General features: G+C 48.0%; 1 protein-coding gene and 1 long non-coding RNA gene across 3 annotated transcripts in view; one reads left to right on the top strand and one right to left on the bottom strand.

Moving 5' to 3' along the window:
• The window catches only part of LOC102246023 (tubulin beta-2B chain), a 66,169-nt gene that overhangs the window by 5,911 nt on the left and 43,961 nt on the right, over positions 1-16,297 (bottom strand). Inside the window, exons 2-3 of one of the 2 annotated variants that reach the window (XM_014542390.1) lie at positions 9,032-9,140; positions 8,578-8,688 (exon numbers count right to left, since the gene is read on the bottom strand). The exons of the other annotated variant lie outside the window; for it this stretch is intronic. Of the exons in view, the coding sequence (XP_014397876.1) occupies positions 8,578-8,688; positions 9,032-9,140 (220 nt within the window). The remainder of the gene's footprint in view (positions 1-8,577; positions 8,689-9,031; positions 9,141-16,297) is intronic. 2 annotated transcript variants of the gene reach the window in all.
• LOC102246852 lies at positions 2,438-8,598 on the top strand. Its single transcript, XR_313767.2, has 4 exons — positions 2,438-2,472; positions 3,952-4,075; positions 7,659-7,845; positions 8,526-8,598. It is a non-coding gene; the product is annotated as an uncharacterized LOC102246852 (long non-coding RNA).

The raw sequence follows: 16,297 nt of genomic DNA on the forward strand, positions 1-16,297 counted from the left end.
GGGATTCGTGGCGATTATGAACCCAGGGGGCCTGCAAGTGGGGAGGAGTGGGTGTTCCCGGTGAGAACGATGGGCAGGCAGCTGGCTTCAAGGAAAACAAGGAGGGAGGGTGGGCGGCTCCCCCCTTCTGCGTGTCAGGAAGATGGTCGGTTTGGGAGGGGCTAGGAAAAGGGACGCGGTGCCGGATTTGTCTGCTTTGGGTCTTGGGTCCTTGTAAAGGCCACTTACATGCGAGCGTGTGTGGCAGAGAGAGGGGGAAGGGGATGGCTTCAGCCAAAGTACCAGTGCCTTACATACACGGTGTCACCTCATCCTCAGCAAAATCTTACAGGTCTGGGTAGTCCAGGCCCAGCGCCACCAGCCACGTGTAAATATAGAACACGTGAAACGTGGGTAGTCTGAACTGATATGTGCTTTCAGTGTGAAATACCCAGAGGATCCCATGGATTCCATAAGTTAAAAGAATGTGAAACGCTCCATTACTGATTTTGTATATTAATTACATATCAAAATATTTTGGATATATTTTGAAATTAATTTCACTTGTTTCTGTTAACTTTTTAAGTAACTTCTAGACTAGCAGTGGCTACTAGAACATTTTAAATGACCTATGTGGTTCACATTGTATTCCTATTGAACAGCACTATTCTGGAGCCAACTATCCCGATGTCAGAGCTCAGGAAGGAGGCTGACAGAGCTGAGTAGCCAGAAAGCTAGTAAATGAAGGCACCTAGACTCCTTCTACAAAGAGAAGGCCCCCCGGTGAGTGTTAAAGGTTTGGTTAGGGTGAGGTATGGCCCAACCTAATTCTTCTCGAAGATGATCTTAACAGTGGGCCAGCTGAGCAGGGACCTGGGACTGCTTTTGTTTCTCAGCACATCCTCCTTTTCATTATAGCCGGTTTCTCCAACTATAAAACGTTGATAATTATAGGAGTCCCGAAGCCAGCTTTGTGAGCAGGAAATGAGCAGCTCTATATGAAAGCGGGTTGAGTTTCTGGAGCAAAAATACCCCATAAAACCCAAGGTGATGCTGTCATAAATACTAAGCCTATTTGTCATGTTACTAGTGAGCATATATCTGAGGTGCGTGGGCAAAATCATGGCTTTATCACCCTGCTTTAGGAAGCTGGTCTTTCAGGGTGCCCCCACCACACAGGCAGGCACCTGGGGCCTCCACTCAGGGTGGGAGGGGTTTCCCAGACTTTCTCCTCCTCTTTCCCCTCCCCACATGGCTGGGGCCCCAGTAGAGCACATCCCACAAGTGCTGTTCCCAGGTTCCTAGGGTTGGGCCTCCACCTGCTCTCCACCTTTATCGCCAACTCACAGGTCTTGGGCTCTTCACGGCCAGCTGGAGTCTTCCAGAGCCTCTCCAGAGAATGGCCTGCTCCAGTAACTTCACTGATTACACAGTTCCACAAAGCCTTTCAGGAGATAATTGCCTCTTGGCCTTTGTTGTTTCAACCATGGTATGCCAAAGAAGAGAGATGATAAGACCAGGAAGGGATGCTATTGGGGATGTGAGGACTCTAACAGGTGGGCATCTCTTTACCTGTGGAAGTGTAGATCACCCTGTGGAGTGTGCCCACTTGGCTGCATCCTGATTGGGTTGTTAAGCAAGTCACCTAACCTCTCAGAGCCTCTCTTACTGGTCTGAAATTTGGAAATCGGTTGTATTATGTTGTGAAGATGAGAGACAGTGTCTGTGAACTGGACCTTTAGTGTACATGCGGTCAATAAGTAAGTAGTCAATAAGTAAGTGACATTTCTTACAGCAGGGCCTCTGTGGGTTACTGGCAGCCAATGTTCTTCCCAAGGCTGCCTTCTCCTGCCCCAACCTTCTTACTTGTTTGCCCATGCCTCCTCCAACACCTGCCCCTGATGTCAGAGAACCGTGGGAGGCAGTTAGACAGACCTGAGCAGAGCAAGGATGATGGGCCAGGTACAGAAGGTCACCAAGGCAGAAAGCTCTGGGTGCCTAGCAACAGGCAAATTTGGGAAAACAAGGACCTCACCCCCAAGGTAACCTTTCCTCCCCTAGTGTATCACGTAACCTCTCTGTGTTCCAAGTGCCTCATCTGTCATGTGGTTTGGACCCCCTGACCTTTCATATCGCTGGTCATGAGGTTCGGACCCTCCCCTGACCTTCCCTCCCCTGGCATGTCACTAGTCACGTGGTAGACCCCTTCAGAGGAGGAACAAGGGCCGAAGAGTGGCCTCATTCAACTCCCATGTAGGCCCTTTCTGGACCCCTCCCTTCAGCATTAACCCCTAGGCCTCAGTTGTGTTTCAGCTCCAGGCCCAGAAAAGTAGCAAAACAAGACAGGTGATGTGGTAGCTGAGATCAGGACCAGCTGCATTGACTAATGACCCCTGCCCTGGGGCCCACCAATCAGCAGAGACCATGACCCTGAAAGGACACACCTGGAAAGCTGATGAATACTCTATTGGGATCCTCCCCTGAGACCTCCAGGTACATACCCTCAAGACGGATGGCCCAGTGCCCTCTCCCTCCCTGGAGCACACCTTCCCCCACCTCTTCCCCCCATGCTTTACCTTTACCTTTCTCTTTCCTAAGCTCCAAGGGCTCATCGTTGGCCTCTGTAATTTGTTTCCTCAGCTCACACCCAGCTAGCTCAGTTCCTACTTCTGTAACTTTCTAAATAAACTTCCTCTTACAATTTGAGTCTTGTATCTGAATTATTTCTTAGCCAAAACTCAAGAACTGAGATCTCTGAACTCAGGTCCAGTCGCCGGTGACATTCTGGTGCTGTTTCACCACCAACAGAAGCACACAAGCAGGTTTTTAAATAATGCCTGCCCACCCTAAGCTGGCTCATCCGAGGGCGGGGAGCTCTTGCTCCCCTCCACCTGTGGGCAGGCCAACCACCAGGCCATGCCACCGCAATGCTATTCTGCACAGCACATACAGAGAATAGCAGGAAATTGGGCCAACCCGTGCCGTGACCAGAATCAAACCATGGCCTCCTGGTTCATAGGTTGACACTCAACCACTGAGCCACACAGGCCGGCTGTTTGTTCCTTTTTAATATAAGTTCAATTATTTTTGCCTTCAAAATTAAGAATGTAAAAATACTACATTTTATTATGCCATGATTTAAATCAGACGTGATCTTACAAACTCTCAGAAATAAGTAATCTTCTCTGAACTGCTGCTATTTTCCTGTAATCTGTAGTGTCTGGGCCATATCAAATTCTCAGGGCATACTGTCCCTATTTAACTGGCCAAGGCTGTTCACATTACTGGACTAAACCCCGCTCCCCCCACCCCCATTCAGCCCATTCCATGTTCCCACAGGCCCTGGACAAAGTTGGTGCAAATCTTGACTATGCCACTAGCTATGTGACCCAGGCAAGTTACTTAACCTCTGTGTGCTCCAATTGCCTCATCTGTAACGTGGGAATAACAATAGTAACTGCCTCCTGGGACTGTTACAAGGATCGAATGGATATTTGAAAGAAAGCACCTGAGCCATGGTGTTACATAAATTTTAGCTGTTACAATTGGTCTTACTATTTCCTTGCTTCCTTCCTGCTCTCCCTTCTCCCCACCTCTTCCTCAGTCTTTCTCTCCCTCCCCCACTTCAGGAGCTCTTCCCCTTGAAGCAGGGCTCAGCTCTAAAGCCATTTCCTCTGTGATGCTCCCTCCTCTGTGCCCATAACATTGTGTACACACCTCGGTATTGTGATTCTGGCCCCTGGTCCATGAGGTTGTCCACAGCAAGGAAACGAACCAGCATCACAACTCGCAATGTTCTTTCTTTCACCCAAACCCCAAGGGTGTGCAAGTCAATAGCGGTCCCTGCCATGAGGATGGTTCTGAGCTCGAGGACCCCCAAGGCTGGTTACAGGACTGGACTAGCGCCTGGAGGAGCCTATTCCCTTCACTTTCCAGAGTCCTGATCCCCTCCCATCTGTTTTCTGAATACAGGCCTCTTTCACGCTGAAATGGGAGCTGCCAAAGCATTTGGGTGGGGCCACCGCCCACACTTCACGGGGCCAAGCTGCGGGCAGAAAGGGTGCTGGTCATTTTCACGGAGGCTCCAGAGCTCAAGGTTTGTTCTTTCACTTTCAAGGCAAATAACACGGTTGACGTCAGCCTTTTCCTCGGCATGCTGCCAGCTAGGCGTGCAGAACCCAGTCTGTCTTCTACTGAAAGTGTGCTGGGAGGGGCTCACAGCAGGCAGGTGGAGGTGGGGAGAGGGGGGGAAGAGAAGGGGTGGGGCAGCTGCTCCTGGCGTCCTGGCCCAGCGGTTCAGCCTTCTCCCTCCATCTCTTCCGCTCTCTCTAAAAATCAATGGAAAAAATATCCTCAGGTGAGGATTAACAACAACAACAACAACAACAAAAGAGACCTAAAGAAGATGTTTGAGATAGGGGGAGAGGAGGGGCGGGTAGTGACAACTCCAAAATATGAAAAGAAAACTGCAATAGTAAAATTAATAAATGTTTAATTACAGGTCTACAGATCATCATACCACATCAATTAATCCAATGCAACTTAATTTTTAGATCATAACATATAAATTATAATTAATGTAAATGTTTTACAGAATAGAAATGTAAATATTTACGTATGATATGGGTGGTGCCTCCAAGAACAAGTACCTTGGACCTAAAAAGCTCTTAAACTAGCTTCATCCATTACTCATGATTAGTATCATTTTCTGGATACAAGGAAGTAATATAATTAGAGGGAGAGGGAGAGAGATAGAAACATCAGTGATGAGAGGGAATCATTGATTGGCTGCCTCCTGCCTGCCCCCTACTGGGGATCAAGCCCTTGACCGGAATCGAACCTGGGACCCTTCAGTCCACAGGCTGATGCTCTAGCCACTGAGCCAAACTGGCTAGGGCATAATTAGATTTTTTGATAACTAGAAGAAAGAAGGAGGTTAAAGAGTACGGAGATAAATTGTTGGAAAGGCATCATCTGAAAGAGGAAAGGGAGAAGCCAGTTGTAGGCAGTTACCTTGCAGAAAAGAAGTCGAAGTGAGGTCTTGGATCAGTCATTTCCCCTCACTGGCCAGCAGGGGGCCACTGGCCGAGGACAGCTTGATTGCTGTATGTTTGTTGGGGAAAAGAGGAAAGGTAGGCCTTTGGGTGACTTACAGAATAGAGAAGCAATGTACAACCAGAAATTTCTATGGATTGGGTGTTTCAAAGTCAAATTTTTGTTAAGTCATAGAATACTGTGTACTGTGGTGATTCACAGATGGCTTTTAAGGTTGGATAATTTTGTAATTAATGAGGTATATGGATCCAGATGACATGCTAATTCTGACATTGGAGAAAGGAAGCTGAAAATAGGCCAGAGGCTCAGGTGGTCCATAGTGGGGAGGCCATAGGCTGGGTGTGGGATGAGTGAGGGAAGACAGAGGCCCAGCAAGATCCGGAGCTGCTTCAACCAATGAGCTGTCAGGGCCGGCCAGAGGTTAATGCCAGGATCAGAACCTGCTGTCCAGTCTTAGATCTGAGCTAAAAGAAAGTGCTGAGAAAGCACGACAAGGAAACCAGGAAGCACAGGTGAGATGTAAGTTAGAACAGGACCTCTGCCCTGCAGGTCTGCCTCAGGAAATCTCAGATGGCTGAAGCAGCCCAGCCTAAGACAGAAGTTCCCATTGTCGCCACCTGCAGTTGCAGATTTAACTCCCTGAACTGGAAGTAGTCCTAGGGGAGATTGTAAGGGTGGTTAAGTTTCCTTTTTGATTCTTTCCCCCACCTCTTGCTACTCTTCCCCCAACTTGAGCACTCGGGCTTCACCCACTTATGAAAGTCTGTACCAAGGAAATACTTTAATACCAGCCAATTAAGGCCTGATTCTGATAAGTACAGTGACTCTTCCAAGAATATTCACATAGAGCCATAGACTGCTGTGGTCAAAAGGGACCTGAAAATCATAAATTCTACTAAAATTAAAAGATATACCAAAAGTACTCCATCTTGGTCGCCCCTGCAGAGTTCCTGGCGAGAGTCCCATAGTCTTCCCTGAAGGCCGTCCTTAATAAGATGCTCACTGCAGCAGCAACGGCTGCCCATCATGACAAGTAGTTTACATAGGTTATTTTATTTAACCCTCACAATAAGCCTCTGATGTAAGTATGGTTATCACCATTTTCTGGAAACAGAACTAATTCTCAGAGGCATTAAGTCACTTGCCTAAGGCCATACAACTAGCAAGTAGAAAATTCACGTACTCTATGAACACAGGTTCAGACGTTGGGACAAGATCTTCCTAAGACCCTGTTCTTTCCGCTTCCCAAGTGGTCTGTTGGTGGTGGGCAGAAAATGATTATGGCCCCAAGGCTCACCCAGCCCTGGGGTACACACACCCTTTTCCAGCTGCTGTGAAGATATTTCACTTAAGTAATTAAGGTCCCACATTAGTTGACCCTGAAATAGAGAAAATCTGGTGTGCCTTCCCCAATCACACAAGCCCCTTTAAAGCAGGACTCTTCTCCAGCTGGTGGCATAAGAGAACATCTGCGGGTCAAAGCAGTGGAGATACTCTCCCGCTGGCCTTAAAGGGGCAGCTACATGTCATGGAGAGGCCTGTGGCAAGGAATGGCAGGCAGCCACTGGCCAGCAGCCAACAAGCAAGCAGGGACTACAGACCCACAACTGTGGGGAACTGGATTGTGCAACTGCCTGAGGAGCATGGAAGAGGGCCCTGCACCCAGATGGAGCAGCTTGGGGTGGTCGGCCTTGTGAGGCCCACACCATACCCTTGACCATGAAAACCGTGGGGTAATTCCAGTGTTTGAAGCCATTGAGTTTGTGGTAACCTGTTACACAGCAATAAGAACCTACTATGCCATCTCCTCCTTGGTGAGCGTCTTAGGTTGGTTCCCCAAAGCATATCTGAGACAAGGATTGAGTGGGAGTTTGTAAGGGATGGGATCCCAGGAAGCAGCAGGAGGGGAGTGGGGAACTGAGTTGGGGGAGGGGCAGGAGGAAGCCTGCAGGCTGCATTCAGAGAGGATGGCTGCTGTGGGCACAAGCTCCGCGCTGGTGCACCTGTAAGAGCCGTCCCCCTGAGAGTCAGGAAGCCTGTCCTTGAATGGACCCTCCTCTCAAAGGGTAGGGATTCTGGAAAGAAAGAGTGTCAAAGGAACATGGGCAGCTACCAATAGTGTTGGCTACAATTCCATTTTTTAGAAAGTTTCTCCACATCTGTTGACACGTGCCTTTTAGACATTGGTCCTGATTTGGCTCCTTAGCTGATGCTGTCTGTCCTTTCCCTACTTTGTAGATACCTGCCCAGCTAAACATTCCAGTCCCTTCCTGCTCACCCCCCCCCACCCCCCAATGAAACAGAATTTAGAATCAGCTATAATCTAGGGAGGCACTGGATTCAGAACTAGTCAGGTTGTACTTTGTTTTCCTTTTTCTCTCTTTAAATTTTTTTTTTCAATTATACTTGACATACATTATATTAGTTTGGGGTATACAACATAGTGATTAGATATTTATTTATCTTACGAAGTGATCACCCAGCTAAACCTAGACCCATCTGACACCATACCTAGTTATTGCAATATTATTGACTATATTCCCTATGCTCTACTTTACATCCCTGTGACTATTTTGTAAGGATCACTTTGTACTTCTGAATCCCTTCACCTTTTTCGCCCATAGCTGGGTTGTTCTGGATGGAGAGCTGTGTGGAATGCAGGTCTGACCACAGCTGTCTGAGCAGCCTCATCACACTGCGACTCATATGAAGCTGTCCTGGGTCTTTGTGGAGCTGCTAGCAACCATCTCACCCTTCCAGGCCCGCCGCTGCCAGCGTTTGGATTGTAGAAAAGGACATGACATCTACTGGGTGAGCTCAGACACTGTCAGGGCCTGATCCTGGGGAAGGACACGTGCTCCTGACCAGTTGGCACAGGTGTGTCTCAGTCTTTATACACTTAAGTTAGGCCCCATTACCAGGCAAGAGCAAAGGCACAATGAGATCAGTGGAGAACACCGGCTCTAAGCAGGTGCTCACTCCTGTGCCTTTGCTTCTTGGAGTGGCCACCTACTGTGAGGGGCCCTCTGAACTTACCTGTAGCCTAGTAACTCCCACTGGAAGCTTGTTCATCGCCTTCATTCCTTACCCTTCACAGGCTGCTCTGTGGTTCAGGGACTACCTACCACAGCCCCTGCAGGCTGACAGTGCTCTTAAAGCAGTGGTTCTCAACCTTCTGGCCCTTTAAATACAGTTCCTCATGTTGTGACCCAACCATAAAATTATTTTCATTGCTACTTCATAGCTGTAATGTTGCTACTGTTAAGAATCATAATGTAAATATCTGATATGCAGGTTGGTCTTAGGCGACACCTGTGAAAGGGTCGTTCGACCGCCAAAGGGGTCGCGACCCACAGGTTGAGAACCACTGTCTTAGAGCCATCTGGACAGTCACAGCCCGTGGACTGGGTGGAATGAGGCCACGACTCAGGGCTCTGTGGACACACAGCGTCCACCTTGGCACTCAACACGAAAAACTCTGATTTCCACAGTGTTTAGGAAGAAGACTCCCTGAGCCAGTTCCCATTGATCACGACAACATACCAAACACGAAGTTGTCCGGCCTGAAGATCTGGCCGAATGGTCCAGACCTGACCGAGTCCATCGTGCCCGGCTCCAGGTCCACCAGGATGGCCCGAGGTACGTACTTGTTACCTGCGGGGAGGAAGAGCTGGACTTAGATCTGCGGTGGCAAAGGAATCAGACAAGCTGGTGCTCTCTGAGCCTTTCACAGCAGAGTTCACTAGAGCTCATTCCAGCGTGTGACACAAAAGGACAAGAATAGGGGAGCACTGCTGCTTCATAAAGGAGCCAATGAGCAAGCTTGGCCATGGCAAACATGCAGGGTCTTAAGGAACTGTAGTGTGTTCTTTAGCAGCTGACATTTTAAATGAATGCAAGAGCATTTCTCTGTCATTGGTATGTTCCTAGTACATTGCATCTGCCCCTGTATGGAAAGCAAGGTTGGAAGAAAAGCAAAAAACATTCAGATAATCACCAGCAGCTTCATTATAGTACACATTGATTCTCTCCAGCTGCAGCTCGCTGTCTCCATGGTAACTGCCAGTGGGGTCGATCCCATGCTCATCACTGATGACCTCCCAAAACTGGAAATTTAAATTTAAAAAAATCACATGATGGCCTGGCTTCCTAAACATCAGTAAGGACGGCCATGGTGGGGCAGCGGCCATGGTGGTCAGATGGTCAAGGAGTCCCAGACAGACCAGGTAGCTGAGCACCCCTGTCCCTCCAGCAGAGGCTCCTGAGGGGCTTGGAAACCGGCAGAGCATGGACCATGTGATGGGGATAGACTGAAGAGCTGGGAGGGGCCTGAGGAAGAGGGTGGGCACAGCAGGTCCAGGCTGATGTATGGGTCTTGGCAAGACCCAGACCCAATTGGATCCCACCCTGTGGCTGCGTTGGGAATCAATGTCTCCTGGCACAAGCCCCACCCAGCCCTCCAAGTGTGCAGTTTTATACCCCTGGCATCCATACTGGCCTCTGGCCACTGAGCTCAAGAGGGGGTTGGGGGGAGAAGGCAGGAGCCTGGGAGCAGGATCGGGGCAGTGAGTGGAACTGGTCCTAGTGAGGGCACAACCTCCATTGTGAACTGGCAGCAGGAAAAGGGGGCAGGGAGGCTGGGCAATGTGGCGGTTCTGACAGAGACCTGTCCTTGTCCACACCCATACACCATGCTTGGAAGCCAGGAAGCCAGACTGGCATATGTCACCATGTCTAGATGGTGCTCACATTGGGCAAATGATCTAACACCTCATCTATGGGACTCTGTTGCCAAATAGAAACATATCTAGACTTCGGTAAGGAGCAACTTTAATCGAAGGCTAATGCAGTAGGGAGAATGCTCTCATTTCAGACAGCAGCAAGCATCTAAAATCATACAGAACGGGCTTTTCTTTCTGGGGAGGTTTGAGCAGGACCATGGAGCTTCATGGGTGAGGAGGGAACAAGAGTAGGAAACAGGCACAAAATCGGGTTGCTGCCACAGGAATATTTTTCTCTGTTGTCAGCAGATTCTCAGTGTGAACTGTTAAGGGGCATAGTGTTCACCTGTGTGCTTGCTTAAACTTGGGGATAACCCCAAATTCCTGGTTTGTGGGTGGGGGAAGCCTGACTAAAGTTGGGTGAAGCAGGGTAGAGGGTGGAAAGGGGCAGGGTGAGCACGTGTCAGTGCCGCTGTTGTTTCACACAGGCAGTCTGTGGTTAGCACTGCTAGGAATGGAAGAGAGCCATGGTGAGGTTGACTTTGGTCCAATCAGTTGTCAGGGGTGGGCTGGCTTCCACATTCCTGCTGGCCCTGAAGGACTACTAGCTGTTATCTTCTGCTGTGCAAGTTCCTAGACTGGCAGGTGAAGAGGGTCTTAGAGATCAGAGATTTCACAAGAGGCAAACTTAGGAATATGATGAAAAAGAATTATTATTAAAGGTTAAACAAGGCAGTCGACCCACAATTTGAGTTTTGAAGGGAGCTAGTTGAGAAGGCTCAGAGATGTGGGGCCTGAGCACACTTAGGTGGCAGGGTTAGGATGACAGTGGCAATTTGCTGAGTTTCCAGGTTGCAGTGAATAGTTCTGGAGGTGGCATAGACATTTACGGGAACGCACACACAGCGGTTCCTTCTGACTACTGCACAGGTGCTCCCTGGCGAAGCCAGGATCAGGTCCAATGCAGACTGTTTGCTGGACTTCCTGTCGTTCTGTGGTGATGATGCTGGTGTTGTGGTAAGATTGCCTACCCTTCTGGTCATTGTCAGAAGCAGAGCGTGGAAAATGGGGGATTCTGGCAAACCTTCTGAGTGGCCCAGCCAGCAGCAGCTCCGGACACAGATTGTCCACACATGGTCTGCTGAGCGGTCCAGCCTTAGAGTCTTCCAACCTCTCAGCTTCTTGTTCAAAAGCTTTTTGAGAACCTGGCAAGGACGGAAGTCAAACCTCTTTCTGTGTCTGAGATTCTGCACCTCGCCTTGCAGATGTAATGTGCTTTTGTGCACCTTTTGGATCATCTAGGACCCGGTGAGCTGAAGTCAGAGGTGATAGTATAGTTATGGCGATAAAGGAAGGCAGTCTGGTTAAAGATTTGATAAGGGTTAATGAGATTTGCTAAATAACAGGATCTGTTTCAACTGCAGGCATGCTTTTCCCTTTTTTGTCTGTGCCCCTCTCCAGGGGCGACATTTGTAAAACCAAAAGGGCATATGTACCCAAAGGTTGCACCCCTCCAAGCCCACTTCTAGTGCATGTATAACCCACCATCTCTGAGTAACCCAAAGGGCAGGCCATGCCTGCGTATACCCCTAGGGCCCAGGGAGACTGCAGTGGAGAGGGAGGTGATGGAGTTTAGATGGGTGGGCTGGGACATCCACAAACATGCGCCCAAAGCACAGTAAAAACTGAACAGTGAGCTCAGGTGAGTTTCCCTGGTTGGCAACACTCCATGCATATTGTCAAACATCTGTCCAGGTAAAGTAACATGTCCTGACTCCATGGAGGAAAACAGAAATTGTGTGTTTGGTATTTCTCTGGACTTCACCCTATGTACTCTTGGCTGATTTGAATTTGTATCCTTTCTCCATAAAGGAAGGAAGGAAGGAAGGAAGGAAGGAAGGAAGGAAGGAAGGAAGGAAGGAAGGAAGGAATTCCCCAATGTAGGAAAAAGGTCAGGATTATTGTTCCCAGGATAGAGAATACAAAAAAATTACCATAGCTGTGAGTATAATATCTTTCAGTAAGTTCTGTTAGTCCTCCTAGTGAATTATCAGATCCAAGGGTGATGTTAGGGCTCCCTGACCTTGCAGTTGGTATCAGAAATAAGAATGATCTTGGAGGCTATTCCCTCTAACTTGGTAGTTGGCCCAAATACTTCACAGTTGCTGTCAGAAGGGGGATTCACTAGCCTGACTGAAACATATGGTTCAAGAAAAGGAAGGATGAAAGGGTGGAGTCTGATGAGCCTTTGATTTTGGGGTAGCCACAAGGTCACCTGTGGTATGGAACTACAGCTACACTATAATTAGTTATTGGAGGCAAAAGTTACCAAAGGAATTTAGAAATGAAAGCTCCAACTCCTGAGAAGTTGGCTCACTGGATGCATAAGAAAACCAAGTAACAAGAAATAAGCTAGTATCAAGCCTGTTGTTGCTATCTGTAATAACTCAAATGAAAGGTAGAGTGTCAGACTGGATCTTGAGGCTGAACCAGCTTGGATTCAGACTGTTCTGAGGTACCTCAGGGCTGCCACCAAAGGGAATAGTTGGCTGCAGCCAGTGGAAACTAAGATTTACAAGACAATGAGGGGAAAGAAAATGGGGAGAGTGCAGAGACCCATCCACTAGGATAGAAATCTTTAAACAGTTACTATCTATATATATAAAAGCCTAAGCAATCATCATGACCAAATGACTGGAACGACCAGTCACTATGACGCGCACTGACCACCAGGGGGAAGACGCTCAATGCAGGAGCGTCCTGGTGGTCAGTGTGCTCCCACAGCCAACCTCCCACGTCCGGCCAACCTCCCACGGCGCCTCCCCCTGCCCGGCCGGCCCCCCCATCGGCCCCGATTGGAGGGAGCTGGCTGGCCAACCCTCCAGGTTACCTCCCCCTGGCTGGCTGGCTCCCGATAGGCCTCGATCGTTGGCCAGGCCGATGGACCCCACCCGGGCCTCTAGTTGGATAAATAAAGTGGGTGTTGATGGGATAGAGATAAAGGTTGTGCCTCTATCTCATCTGGCAAAATTGGGGTTAACAAGTGAATGGAGCTGTATTTCCTAGTAGTCAAAACAGCCCACTAGTTCTGCACCTGTTAGCCCCACACTGTGTAAATGGAAGTGGACTGAGGGGAGGCACTTCTAGACCAGCAGTGGCCAAACACAAATCCTTTCTAAAAAGTGCAAAAGTTTGATAAAGATAAAATGATAAATGTGGAGAAAGAGGAATGGTAGTGAAGGATAAAGGAACGAATACATGATTTATACAATGAGGATAGTAAAATATTTATATTGGTCCCTCGAGAAAGACTTAGCCCAATTATACCAGACGCCTGAGGGGCAGAGCCACATGCTGCTGAGACCACTCTTGTTTTTGGAACCTGACCGGGTGAGTGGAAACCTGCAGAACTGAGCAGTGTCACTCAGACAACATCCCAGGACATGACGATGGACTGGACGGAGTGCTCGTGGTTCACTGGGCTCTGGTGATGTGGCAGCTTCTGTGACTCTCACTTCTCAGGTCACCATACTGTGATGCAGTGTAGCACTGGCCTTGTTGGTTAGATTCAACCACCTTGCGTAAACAGTCTTCTAAGATTAATATTGACAATCAAATATTTTGAAAAATTGAGTTAAAATCTCCTCAAGATGTAACAAAATGACTGGTGTGGGGAAGAACTGGACTTACCTAACCATCAGCTCATTTTTAGGCTTAATAGTTATGTGTAAGTTTATCATGATACAAATAACAGCAAATTAAGAGTGGGGAAGAGTCAACTTCATACAAAAGTATGAAAATACATATCTGTAATGACTTTATAGGATGAATCGCTTATTGTTTCCTGTTGCTCTAATAGATGCTACATGAAATAGAGATGCCCAGACAAAGATGATTTGCTTTCAGAGTCTTGGCTAAAGGCCAGGGGTGACCTGTGTTGTGTAGAATTAATTCCCCAAAGGTCTGGCCCTTGCAGTGGTTCCTGGGAGGTGATCTTTAGGACCCTGGGATGCCTTGCCTAATAGGAGTGTCTTTGTTTGCCTGGGGCTTTCCTCACCAGCCCATCTATCACTGTGATTGATGATGGGGACTCTGAGTCACATGGTGCCAGTTCAGATCTCCTAGGAATGAGAGACTAAAGGTAGCAGCTCAACCTCCAGAGGGGTTAGAGTCTGCAGGTTGGCTATGCGGGCAGTATGAGGTCTAACCCCAGTAACACTCTGGACACCAGCAGCTCAGGTGAACCTCCTTGGTTGGCAGGCCTCTGTGCTTGTTGTCACACATTGATGCCAGGAGTTAACATGGTCTGTTACTCCGCAGAGAGAGGATGACTGGAACCTCTATATTTGGACCCCTCAGGACTCCTCCCCATGTGTTTCCTCCCCTGGCTGATTTTAATCTATACTCTTTCACCATGATAAACTATAACCATAAGTGTAACAGCTCAGTGAGTTCTGTGAATCCTTCTGAAAATCATTGAAAGCGAGGATTGTTTGAGAACCCCCTCAGACTTGCACGTGTCAGAATTGAGGGCAGTCTTCTATGTGGAGACTTTGTTCCCTCTGCAGCTTCATAGTTGGCCTAGCGTATTCAGAGGATTGCATAAATATTACATGCTAAATGCTGAAACCTCCAGGCTTCTACTCAGCTCTCAGAATGCTGACATAGGAAGCAGGAATATTCTGGGGTATATGACTATTTCAAGAAGAAAGATGTAGTAATAATGATTATATCTGCTATCTTTTGCAACCTAACAAATTAACCCAAGATTTAGTGCATCGAGGTAAAACATTGCTTTTTAAAAAAAATATGTTTTTATTGAATTTTAGAGAGGGGAAAGAGAGAGGGATAGAGAAATAGAAACACTGATGAGAGTATTGATTGGCTGCCTCCTGCACACCCCCTACTGAAGATTGAGCCCACAACCCAGGTATGTGACCTGACTGGGAATTGAACCAGTGACCTCCTGGTTCCTGGGTCAGTGCTCAACTGCTGAGCCACACTGGCCAAGCAGAAACATTTCTTATCAATCACACATTTGAGGGCTGGCTGAGTAGTGTTTGTTATGGGCCAGTTCATGTGGGGCTTGATGTTCTAGGGCAGCTTCACTCACGTGTCTGTGGTCAGCAGGCTTGTTGGCCTAGTGAGACGCATTGTTATGTCCGGCAGTTGGCTTGGTGTCAACTGGAGCAACAACCATGTGTCTTTCGTCGTCCATCAGGTTAATAATGCTTGTTCCTTTGGTGGCAAAGGGGTCCCCAGTGGCAGGAGAGGGCAAGCCCCCATTCACAAATGCCTTTCCCACCCTTGCTTGTACCACATTTGCTAATGCCCCATTGGCAAAAGCAAATCATGTAACTAAACCCAGATTGAGGAGGTAGAGGAATAGAATTCACCTGTTGATAGAAAAGTCACTTCCAAAGAAGCGTGTATCGGTCAGTGTTCTCTGGAAACAGACCCAGCAGAGTCTGGAGTGTGTGGGGAGGCCAGCAGGCCGGGACCTCAGGCAGGCAGGCGCCTGGAAGGGATTCTTCTCTGCAGAACTTCAGTGTTTGCTCCTAAGGCCTTGACCGGATTGGACGAGGCTCATTATGAAAAGTCATCTGTTTTAAAGTAAACTGATTTTAATATGAGTCGAGTCTACAAAATACCTTCACAGCAACACTGAGACTATTGTTTGAACAAATAGCTGGCCTCCACAGCTTAGCCAAGTTGACATATAAAATTTCACCATCACAGAGCAAACATTCAGCTATCATTCAATCTGTACAGTCTCTGATGGTTCTCTGAGCAAACAACTGGACAGATCACCCATACGTTACCCAATGAGTCCTGTAGTCTAAAAGCTCCACCCATGGGCTGAGAGATTCCAATAGCTTCATGTCTCTCTTAAAAGGAGCATAAACCTAAGATTACCAGCCACCCGAAGAAAGCCTCTATCATGAAAGACAGAGGCTCAAACAAGCAAACAAAAATTTTAAAAAAGAAATATGGCCCCGCTGGGTAGCTCAGTTGGTTAGAGTGTCATCCTGATACGTCAGGTATAGGGAGCTCAGAGGTGCAATATGACTCCAGCAGTAAAGGCGTCTGGGAAATGTTGGACTCTAACCTTCTGTGACTGTTGAACTCTGTGGCCTTAGGCTCGGCTGACTACCCAGAAAGCCAGAATGCCGCCTAAAGGTAACCATCAGGCCCCAGGAAGGAGGTTAATGAATGTATAGAGTGTGATAATGGCCCATTATCTGTTAACTGAGGAATGCATTGCTCTTTCAGGTGGTCTACAGAACTGCCCCCCCATATGCTTGTACTACTAACCCCCTCTCAAATCAATCAATAAATAAAAAATAAAGAAACATGGAGGAAATTATATAAAGGAGATGAAAATGTTAAAAATTTCATGAATCTGTCCTGGCCAGTCTTTCTCAGTTGTTAGAGCATCAGCCTGCGCACCAAAGAGTCGTGGGTTCCATTCCTGGTCAAGGGCACATACCTTGGTTGCAGGTTCGATCATGGCCCCAGTCAGAGCGTGTGGGGGAGGCAAC

Source organism: Myotis brandtii, unplaced genomic scaffold (genome assembly GCF_000412655.1).
Source record: "Myotis brandtii unplaced genomic scaffold, ASM41265v1 scaffold300, whole genome shotgun sequence".
Lineage (NCBI taxonomy): Eukaryota > Metazoa > Chordata > Mammalia > Chiroptera > Vespertilionidae > Myotis > Myotis brandtii.